At 38.3% G+C, this 12,038-nt stretch overlaps 1 protein-coding gene across 1 annotated transcript in view; it reads right to left on the bottom strand.

Annotated features, from left to right (window-relative positions):
• The window catches only part of E75 (ecdysone-induced protein 75), a 93,217-nt gene extending 81,746 nt beyond the window's left edge, over positions 1-11,471 (bottom strand). The window contains exon 1 of the mRNA XM_072896396.1: positions 10,681-11,471. Within this exon, the coding sequence (XP_072752497.1) occupies positions 10,681-10,873 (193 nt within the window). The 5' untranslated portion in view covers positions 10,874-11,471. The remainder of the gene's footprint in view (positions 1-10,680) is intronic.
• Positions 11,472-12,038: the final 567 nt, after the last annotated feature.

The following is a 12,038-nucleotide window of genomic DNA, read 5'->3' as shown; positions in this document are numbered from 1 at the left end:
AAAAAAGCTGACAATGAGAAATACCTACAAATATATTCAATCTTTTGTAAAGGTCATAAACGTCGTCGGCTGACTAATCACTTTTTTCACCTCTTCCATTTGTGTTAAGTAGGTGATAAATCTGGTTCCTTCTTTTTTGTCGCTACCATCGTGTTTGCTATCCACGAATTATTAATCCGCTTCTAATCGCGTTATCGTGGGATAAGGTTGCTCCTTCATCTAGAAGAGGCAATTTTTTTGCGCAGGAAGAAGGTTCCGGCGGCCTACCAAAGTAAAGAAGGGTAACTGAGGGATGATTCGCCTCCTTCTTTAAGACAGTGGGGGTGGTTATGCGAGCATAGCCAAGGTCGGGACCGGTAAACACAACCGTTTCCTTGGTTACTATCCTTTGAGATCGTGTAACCTTGGTGGATCTGATAAGATCTCGGAATCTTTCCTTGAGGCAGCAAACGCGAATTATACTCAAACAAGGAAGTTTCGAATCAACTATACTTAAAAACTTTTTATTATCAAGTGTCGTTAAGTAGAATCTGAATATGAAAAAAAGTATACATTTTGACAAAAGAAAAATCCGTTATTTATCAGTTACCTCACGACCGATTTGCTATTTATCATAATTGGTATTACGTGTTTTTTTTTATATACGTTCTTTCCTGTCATCGCTTTTCTTCTTTCCTATTTTTTATATTGATCACATTTTATCAATTCTCAAAGTCATCATATTGATACGACGTGCCTTATTTTTTCTGAGATTTAATAAAATCGAACGTGATGGAGAAAGAAAATTGTCATCTTCAGACGTCAGATTCCGCTTTTAATCCAAAATAATAACTAAGAGAGAAAATTACGTAACATATACATAGTCACTGAAAACATACACATACATTTGATTGTAAATATTCATAATTTTACGTTATTTTATCAATTAATAAATTGTGTAAATAATATTATTATACATTTCTCTTTCTCTCTCTCTCTCTCTCTCTTCTTAATTCAAGACATTGCTCGATATGTGAGCACTTCTCGATCACCCTGTACACAGATAAAGCGAAGTGAGAATGTAAGAAGAACCGGGTTCGTTTACCCGTAGTTATCGCAACAGGACTCTTTCGGACATAATCGCGTTCTTGTCTCGTGCAATTCTTTTTGCACGGCTCGACATGCAACGTTCAGCTTGACAGCAAAAGCAAAGGCGATCGTAGCTAATATCATCCTCCGAATAATTTTAATCCAGTTTAACCCAGATTTTTATATTTACAATATTGCCTTTGCAACATTAACAATTATTTATGCAAGAATTTTTAATAATACTATATATCATCTCAAATATATTTTCGAAAAATTTAGCATTTTTCACAAATCAAAACAGAGAGACTGAGAGACAAAAATGTGAGCGTGTTTGCTAATTTAAAGTACGGCTGAGGAAGCAAAGTTTTCATCAGTATATAATCCCCTTTACTTGCAGAATATTTTGCTGAAATCCGAGCGCTTTATTCGAACGGACGGAAAGTTCGGAAACAAGAGCCGAAAACAAAGATACTCGGGCTGTTCGAAAGCGGAGCCCTTCAGCCGGCAGACAGGCCACGCTCCCTTCGAAAGGGTTCGGCGATGATCGGGATGCAAGGAAGGAAGGAAGGAAGGAAGGAAGAAAGAAAGAGAGAGAGAGAGCGAGCGCGAGAAGGAAGAGCGGCAGGGAGGAGAGGAGGCGAGGAGGAACGAGGGAGGGAGAAAGAGGGCACAGACGGGGAAGCGGACGAAGAGAGGAGGAAATAGTCGTCGAGAGACAGGGAGAAGAGAGAGAAGTCGGGTCCGTGACCGAGCAGGATCAATGCACGACGCGGACCTTGAGAGTCCCTCCACCCTTCGCCCACTCTTCCTCCTCCTCCCCCTCCTGTCACTAACTCTCACCCAGCGAGATCCCGCCACTTCTCTCCCCGCGCTTGCTGTTTGCAGCCCTTGCACAGGCAGCGCGACGATGACGATGACGACGACGACGACGACGACGACGACGACGACGATGACGATGACGACGAGAGCGAGACTGGCCTGGAGGACGGGCGGAAGAAAGGGAAAGACGGGCCCCTAAGAGAGGAGAGACGTGTAGATTGCATCGTGCACAGCACCGCTCTGTCAGCCACACCGACAACGTTGACCGCACTAGCACATTGCCGTTGGTCGCTGATATGCAGGCCGATGCACCGCTGTGGCCCCATACACGGCGGCCAATGCTCTTTGAGATCTGCCGAGGCTCTAAAAATTGCATTATTAACCCTTAACTGGTATGGTATGGACCTCTTGTATGATCTCATGCTCAATTAGTTACTAAAATCGCTGCTGTTGCAGAGATCGGCTTCTTTCCTATCTCATTTCTTGTCTCTGCAAGAATGTTTCTTCTCTATTTACTTTTCTAATAATCAATTAGTGAAATTGCTCAACTGATGATTCTAGTATAATTTGTATGTTATATAGAGAAATAAAGATATAATATGCGTATATAAAATAGATGACCAATATAGTTGGCAAAGTATTATTTCGTCAGGATACACACATAATCCTATTTTTCAAAATACATACTTCCTGCGCAAACGTAGGAAGTTACATCAGGGACAGCTGCATTTTGTGGGGTCAGGTCAACCCTTTTCAATATTATTGACCAATTCTACGTATTCCATGCGATCCCTTACAGAGGATATTTACGTAAATTTTCGCCAGAATGACGGAATATCTTTCCTGCATGAATTCGGCAGCTGGACCGACATTCGACGCAAGCCTTAGATCGAATCTGCATTGAGATTTACATCTGTTCGAACCCTTTTCTGATTGTAAGTCAGGTAAAAGTTTGACAAATTCTGAACTGACAATCGTTTCGCAAATAACTGCCAATGATTGAAAGACATCAGCTGCCCCCGAAACGATGATAGACTGGATTTATATTTTTTACATACCAGATGTGTGGGCATCTACTAAATTTAAATCTAATTATATAAAATCTAAAAGAATTAATAAAATTATTAATTCATTAATTTTTATGAGATGTTGCCAAACATATACGTATATACATTATTATAAATTGAGAATTATTTAAGAAAAACAGGGTTTTTATTTATTGTTAATAAATATATTATTGATCGAGTATTTTTTTCTTATAAGAGGCGAATTATGTCCTTCTTGTTAAGTAACAACATATATCATTGAGATATGGCAGGATCATTGTACTAAATCAATTACACGGAATATCAATAAGAGAATCTTACGCGTATACGTAAATTTATGATGCAAAAAAATGAATGTATGGCAATAAATAAATAAACCGATAAAAAAATGCATAGCAAACCAACAAAGAAATTTCTTTTTTTATTTACTCTGTTTTTTTTTTCATTTCATTATGGAACCTCTTTGGGAAATGCAGGAGAGAATAGAGAAGTTACGGAGAAATGCAGTTATATTTTTTGTACGATCCGATACGCATCTTTTTCTCCTTTCCATTATGTTATGTAATTCTAAAACTTCTTAAAAAAATGTAGAAAAATTGTAGAAAACATCTCAATAGAAAAAATAAAAAGTATTAATTTACATAAATAATATAAAAGAAATATAATTAAGTAATTTAATCTTTAGAATTTCAGTAGCAATTTCCAAGTAGCACTCTACATTTATAAAGAAAGAAAGGAAAAAGGTAAGAAAATACTAAACTACTTTACGAATTAGCCATCAGTTTTCTAGATCCGTAGCCGTTAATACAATGTCAAATATTCCCTCGTTCCCACGCCACTCATGTTTACACTGCGAGAATTTGACACCATTCAGAAATGCCAGAAAGCGTGAGACTTGTACGAGAAAAGCACGATTTTTATCTCAAAGTTGGATGACTTTAAAAATAAAATTAAAGCGTATAAGAGGTCAATTCATCTTTCAACAATACGATCTGAGCTATATGATTGATCTTTCATTTCTCGATAGGCGCGACAAACATATAATCCTTTCGGTACTTCACGAGAATGCGGGTATTCAACAAAATTTCTCCGTAACCCCTCCGGTGCTTTCCGTTGGTACGGCTCACAAATAAATTTATGCAACTCATGCACAAGACACCAGCCCGACTGTAGGGATGCGTTTACGGATGCATCTGCCGGGGTCGGTAAGACGAGAACGCGACACGCGCGCTGTAACGCGAAACCCTTTTTACAAGAGCGATTTTACGTAACAGATGTAACGACGTAACCACGTGGCTGAGCTTCTACTTTCATTTGAAAGCACCGGAAGAGAATAAAGACTCATCGCAAAATGTTTGATAACATGGAAACATTCGAGTTACATTATGGTCTACTATTATATTTACAAAAAAAATAAGTTTTTGGTTTAGAATAATACAAATATATATAAATATAAACAATAATGCATTAAATAATAATTATGTAATGTAAAGTTTTCAAAAACTAAATTAATATGTCAATTAAAAAATAATTTCAATTCTTAATGAATTAAATTCTTTTAGAAAATGTACATTATATGTATGTATTAAAGATTTTTGTAAAAATCTTTATTACGTAGTTTGCATTGACTAATATTTTCTTGATAGCAAAAACTAAATCTACATTCTTGCGAAATAGACTTTTTCCTTCTTTGAAAATCTTGAAGTGTCGTCATCCGTAGATGCATTTCAGAGACTAGACAGATCAATTGTCATTCTTTGGAAGCCTCACATCGATCGAATATCGATCATTGCAATGTAAAGAATTTCCACTAGAAAATATTTACTGACGTAAACATTCCCTTCTTATTTTTGCAAAAATAAGAGCACTTTCAGGCGAGCAAAAATTCGCAAAAAAATTGATGTGTAGCTACGTAAACGACGTAACCACGTGGCTGATCTTCCACTTTCATTTGAAAGCACCGGAAAAGAATAAAGACTCATCGCAAAATGTTTGATAACATGGAAACATTCGAGTTACATATGGTCTACTATTATATTTACAAAAAAAATAAGTTTTTGGTTTAGAATAATACAAATATATGTAAATATAAACAATAATGCATTAAATAATAATTATGTAATGTAAAGTTTTCAAAAACTAAATTAATATGTCAATTAAAAAATAATTTCAATTCTTAATGAATTAAATTCTTTTAGAAAATGTACATTATATGTATGTATTAAAGATTTTTGTAAAAATCTTTATTACGTAGTTTGCATTGACTAATATTTTCTTGATAGCAAAAACTAAATCTACATTCTTGCGAAATAGACTTTTTCCTTCTTTGAAAATCTTGAAGTGTCGTCATCCGTAGATGCATTTCAGAGACTAGACAGATCAATTGTTATTTTTTGGAAGTCTCACATCGATCGAATATCAATCATTGCAATGTAAAGAATTTCCACTAGAAAATATTTACTGACGTAAACATTCCCTTCTTATTTTTGCAAAAATAAGAGCACTTTCAGGCGAGCAAAAATTCGCAAAAAAATTGATGCATGATGCATAATCTTGCTACGTCTTTATTACATAATTAAAAAGATATAAGTATATTATTAATTTAAAAAATATCATATATTCTACAATTCTGCAGCTACTTTTCTTACAGTTACCCGACGCGCACGCTAGGGGTTCCTAGTTACTTCGCGTATTTACGAGACGAGTTAACGCGAAAAGCAGCAGCGCACGTCGAGTGCATTGCACCCCCGTCCATCCCGACGGGGGTTGGATCGATCGCGGGCGTTGGCGCCGAGGTCACCGGCTCGCCTTGCTCGGAGTAATGACCCTCACCCAGTGCAGTGCAATGGCATCGGCGAACAGCACCTTTCCTGGGAAATCGCGGGGGTGGTTGTCGTAGACGTGGGTGCCTCTATGTCGTCGACGCTACGCGATCGCCTCGTCTCGAATGCGGCGACGCGGCGAGGAAGGGATAAAAACGCGGTTATCGCGCGGCACCGTCGGCGCTGCGGGGTGGTGCTTCCACCCTCTCCACTCCCTACACCGTCACTGATGTTGATGAACCCCCAGCGCAGGATCGCTGGGACCTTAAACTTGGAGGAGGAGAGGGAGGTCGATCATCGAACTCAACCTTCGCAGTGACCGCGATCGCGACACGTTTTTGCTTACCTTCTTGCGCGAGAATTTTCGGATGACACTTACTTTCCGCTGGTTTAGAAGCTTGAAGATTTTAATTACAAGTTGTATATTTGTTAGTCACTAAAAATATTGTAATTAAATGTTTCTCAGATTTTGCAATTAAATAAGTAATTGTTATATCGAGAAGGGAGAGAGTCTGTGAGTGTTTAAAAAAAAAAATCTGTATTAAAATTGAAATATAATGATTGTACATTTTGTTTATTGGCATCTTGAGATCAATAATCGTACAACAAAGAATTCAGACTCGAAATAGATCGAACAAGTTCCGTGCCTTTTGATTCTTCCCCCATGCAATGGGTAAGAAAACGCGAAAGCAATTATCCGCGGTAATTACTAAAGCGACAGCATGTACATTCACCCCTCCAGAGTCTCACCGGAAGTTTGTCGCCGCGACAGAAAGTCTCCACTACCTGGGAGTTGCGCCCCACGTGAACACCTCACTCACTTTTCGCGGAAATATGCCCTGGCATAATGCGAATCGAAAAGGAAGGGGGCAATGTTGACGTATCACATGCGGTATCACATGCAACCGCAAGGGAGAATGACTGGGTCATTCCACCCTGTTTTCTACTATCTACTGACTGAGGGACATTGTGAACCTTTCGAATCGCCACTATCGCCAATGTCCTGCCACTTTCGATCCACTTTTACAGAGGAAATGCTAACATAATAGCACGGCCGTTACAGCGTCGAGAAGGAATACAATTGAAGAATAACTCGCATAATATCAGATCACCATAAAAATAATATGCTGTTCTTGTTCAAAAATATATATTATTTTTATCCTGTTTCTATTAAACTAACAGAATAAAATTATTCCAATGAAATGAAATTATTAAGTTTTGTAGGACTTTGAATATATTATTTTATCTTGTATATGACTAAATTTTGAGTCAGAAAGATAAACTTGAGATTTCTCTGGAATTTAAAACGATATAATATATTTGAGTTTGTGATGTAATGCTTTTAAAAATAATTTATTGGATAAAATATATATTAAAAAATTAAATAAAAATGAATTTTTTTTAGCTGACTTTGATTGATAGTAAAACTTTACAAGAATTTAAAATAAATTTAAATTTTTTTATTCCAATTATCATTATCATTCCTGAAATATACATATATGTTGAAGTTGAATATTACAAACGACAAATCACAAAAATCGAATCAAACGAAATTTTACATGATAATAAAATTCTATATTAGAAGATTCATTACATTCTTAGAATAGCATTATAATCGCATAATTTATACATATAAACTTTTTATTCAAAACTAAAGACAGTAAAGTAAACAGCTGTCAATTGCCTGGTTTCATTATACAACGATAAGATATTGCGATAAAAAGTGAAAATATTATCACTTTATAATCGTAATTAAACGAAAAGTGCAATCACTCAAATCTACTTAAACTTTCAAATTGTTATCAGGCCACAACAGGAAAATCTGATTTTAACCAAGATATCTGTAAACACGATATTTGATAAATTTTGATGGAAAAGCTGTCAGAGGTGGGAACAAATGTGTTTTATGCTAAAAAAAATGTACAATATTTTTTATTAAATAAATAAATTTGTGATTCACACAAAATTCTATAGATTTCAATATCATATAACTATTTGATTATAAACTCTATGCAAGGAGCAGCGTATTTATCAAAGAATAGATTTATAAAGCTGCATCATATTTGTTTTATTAAGCTATTCCTAAACGGAAAACCATAATCGATGCATCGCATTGAATTGCATCGCATTTTTTTTACAAAACACATTCGACTGGAAGAAAGTTTACCGACTTATCAAGGAAAACCATAGGAGGAAATCTTATCTTGCAGAGACCTAGGTCTCATAATCATAAAATAGACCCAAACTGTATTTGCCCTTCTTATCATAGCGCATACCACACGCGGGCACTTGATGCACACATGTTGCGCGCGCGTGAGACACGTACACACATACGCACAGACAGACCTTGGCTGAAGGGTGTCTGCGTCCATGGTACACGTTGCGGGATGCGACGAGATGCACACCCTTTATATTATCCCTAGCACTTTGTTATCATAACACATTAGCGAATAATAATTTTATTATTATATAATGATGTATTATTGCAGATAATTAACTATGTTTTATTATAGTAAAACTTGTTGTTTCACTTAAAATAGTATTACTATAATCAAATAAAAAAGTTGTGTTTTTTTAATTAAAAAAAAAAATAATAAATAAAAGAAAGAAGTACATAGTTGATTAAATGATATTTAATTTTAATAAAATTCTAGAACACTATGTATTTTTCAGAAAGGATATCGTTTTCTTTTTAGAGAAAATTCTTTTGCTCTCATTACAGCTCTATTGAAATGTCTGATGACACACCAAATCGTCACGTCATTGAGCCTTGGCCTCTAGTTAGGAGATAATACAGAACGTCGATAAGATGCAGACTATTTTAAAACATAATGACTTGACCCACTCGGGATCAACAACGGATGATCGTTGGTACTCTCTCGTCTACCTGAATAAGTCCTCTCCTAATCGTGCCTGCTCTACAATATTATCATCTGAGTAATGTTTCTAACACTCGAAGGTTTTATAGTAAAAATTTTGACTATGATTTAGATCGCACATAAATTATGCAGGTCTGTAGCTCTTTTACTTTTCATGATAATCCAAATATACGTGAAAATATGCTACGAATATATACGTAAAAATTTTAATCGCGAGATGACATTTTTCGGCAAAGTATCTTTTTGTCCCCAACATACTTAGCATAAATTTTTTATTGTCACTGCGATAACGCGTAACTCGTTTAAGACCTTTCAATGTATTTTTACAATTGCGTGACATCGCTGCCGTTTATCTGTCATCATCCATCGATTCATCGACGAGGAGAAATAATGAAGACTATATATTACGAATCGACAGGTTTGCTCACGCACGACATGTTACGCATTAATTAGCTAGGGCCGTGAAATTGAAAGCATGGATGTATTTCTTCAAGCTTGCTAACTTGAATTTTCATCGGCCGTGATTTCTCTTAATAGAAAATTGTTTAATTTTTTTTTCTTTTTTAAAGAAATTGCCTTATATATCCTTAGTACTTAGACCTTCAATTTGTCGACCGTTCTAGCGCATGTAGCTTGTATAATTTCCACGCGGTTGGTTCCGATTACGTCTCTGCGTCTCTATAAGATAAGACTGTCGCTTCACAATGCGTGTCGGGCTTTCGAAATACTTTTCGATATTTCTCACGGTCAAGGTCGCGCTCTGCGTCACCGACAAATTTATATTTAGAAAGACGGTTTAAAGAGCTGATTCTGTTTTTTTTTTTTTTTTTTTTTTTTTTTCTTTTGCATATTAACATAGGTTGTAGACGTCGCGGCCGCTCGGTGTCCTCGAACTTTACCAAATTCCAATTCCCGTAGATGCGTATCGATTTCTTTTTCGCGAACAAAGTCATCCGCTGACAGTGAGACGCGGAACATAAAGCAAAAAAAAAATATGTGCGCGTTTATAATCCTTTCACTACAGACAGCCTTGATCATTTGCCACCTCACTTACGAGGACAGACCGTCCGTGTTCCGGGATTAAATTATCATACAGGAAATTTATTGTCTGCTTGTTTCGCAACGTATAAATATTTTTCGATCGTCCCAATTTGACATAATCTCCTTTTCGTCAACGTCATTTCTTTTCTCTTCGACTTCTTCCTCGCTTCGCTCGCTCTATGTCCGAAAGCGAAGAACAGACGACAGTGCTTAGCGGGACTTATCGTTAATGAACCTTACCAACGTAAACATACGGTCATATAATCTGGAATATAAAACAGTTCTGCGAAACTCTCTCTCTCTCTCTCTCTCTCTCTCTCTCTCTGACGAGAGAGCGGCGATTCGCGCCAAAGAATTCTCCGTCCACATCCGACCAGTCGACGCCTCGAAATTTATGGCCATCGCTGCACCGCGGTATGCAAATTTCGTCCGGATCTCCCAGAAGTTGGTCGTTTTTTAAACCGCTTTTTATGGACCGATGATCTCGCTACTTGCGCCACGAAACAGTACATAAGCCGCGCTTGCGTAAGCCGTTGCTCGTAAACCGAGTGTGGATGTACTCGCGAAATGTGTATCAATATGAGCCCCGACGAAACGGTGAAAATCACTACGTACGATCTTACGAGAATGCATATTTTATTACTCATACCAAATATTTAATAATTATCGATCTTTTTTCTCATTTTAAAATACTTTTTTTTTTTTTTTTTTTTTTGTAAATCTCTTAAAATCAAAAAACAAAGATATTTCTTCTTTTCAAAAGCACACAATAATTAAATACGTATCACAATGTTCGACGCAAAGAATTGACTAGGTTGTTAAAAATAATTTAAAAGAAAGAATCCAAAGACATAGAGTAGAAAACAAAAGCGGAAAATTTTTAGGATTCGCGTAGATATCTTTTTGGAGATCCTTGTATCTAGATACATATATTTCAGAATACCACAGTAAGAAAAAAAAAGAAAAAAAAAAAGTCCAAAAAAAAAAAAAAAAAAGACTCCTCACCGAGATCGGGAATAGAACTGGTAGGCTCCTCGTGATGGCCCTTGCTCTCGTTGGAGGTCCTCGCTCTGGGAGGTGGCGGCGGCGGCGGCGGTCTCATGCTGGAAGTCGAGCTGACTACAACTGTGGCGGGGGGCGGCGGGGGTGGGCCGCCGTTTCTTCCGTGATTACCGCGTATCTGAGACTGCGGTGACATCAGCACCGTTTCGCCTCGCGCGTGCCCCTGGGGCGGGCGGGGGCACCAGCCATGCAGCACCCTTATGGCGCTGCGTACTTCCGCCTGCAATTCGGCGGTCCTATCTCTAGCTGTGTGAGCCACCTTCGATACGGGGGACCCGCGTTGTCGCGGGTTACACGGGAATCACGTGAAAGATAACACTCTCGTAGGTCAAGTCGTGCCTGCGTCCACTTCACACACGTAATAACACGTATAAATACATGTATAATGCACTAAAGTCACGTTACACTTTAATCAGTCATCGAGTCTCATAAAGGCATCATACCATTCTAATCTCTTTCCAACGATAGCGAATTTGATAAACAGTCGGGCTCAATTACGTTCTGTCATCACTCTTTTTTTTTTCAAGGTAAATCCACAACGGTCACCAAATCTCTAGTTTGAGGGACGCCAATGAGCTAATCACTTTTTGTCACGAACGCATTTTTTCTTTCTTTCCGCAAGTCCGTCGAGCGACATTTCAATCCGGAGAGACCACTACGAATCAACTTCACTTTATCTCTAGATCCATTAAGAAGTATATATAAATCGGTGAACACTTTCAGTCACTTTCTCTCGCGAGTGCGATTTATCATGTCGCGTTTTCTCGTGATCGAATGACCGAATAGAATCACGCAGTCACTTTGTCCCTCTCACGCGCACTCTCGATGGTTCATTCGAGTGTCACGGTCAATGTCTCACAGTGGCGCGTGACAGGTGTCGGCGGAAAATTCTCGCTCGCGTGATACCGCGATATCGCTCTCACCTCTCACGGAGCCGTGCGCGAATTAGCGGGATGCGAGGATGCGAGATGATGAGGAGCGAGAGCCGCGCGCCTCGCAGCCTTTCGATCGTGTGAATGAACGTTTCTTAGCAGTTGGCCGAAAACAACAGTCCTCTCGGCACACGCGTCCTCCCTCGCGAGTCAGCGCCGACCTTCCCTTCTCCCCTACCACCCAAAGCACCCACCACTTTCTCGCTCCCTCCCGGCGCGTCACTCTGCCCCACTCACGGTCAGTCTCCCCGTGTCTCTCACCCTCGTGCGCGCCGGAGCGAGAGAGAGAGAAAGAGAGAGAGAGAGAGAGAGAGAGAGAGAGAGAGAGAGAGAGAGACCGAACCGCCTCTGCGTCTACGCTCTATCGCC

Source organism: Anoplolepis gracilipes, chromosome 7, assembly GCF_047496725.1.
Source record: "Anoplolepis gracilipes chromosome 7, ASM4749672v1, whole genome shotgun sequence".
Classification (NCBI taxonomy): domain Eukaryota; kingdom Metazoa; phylum Arthropoda; class Insecta; order Hymenoptera; family Formicidae; genus Anoplolepis; species Anoplolepis gracilipes.
Note: the sequence above shows the minus strand (reverse complement) of the source record. Positions and strands in the feature narration are given on the sequence as shown.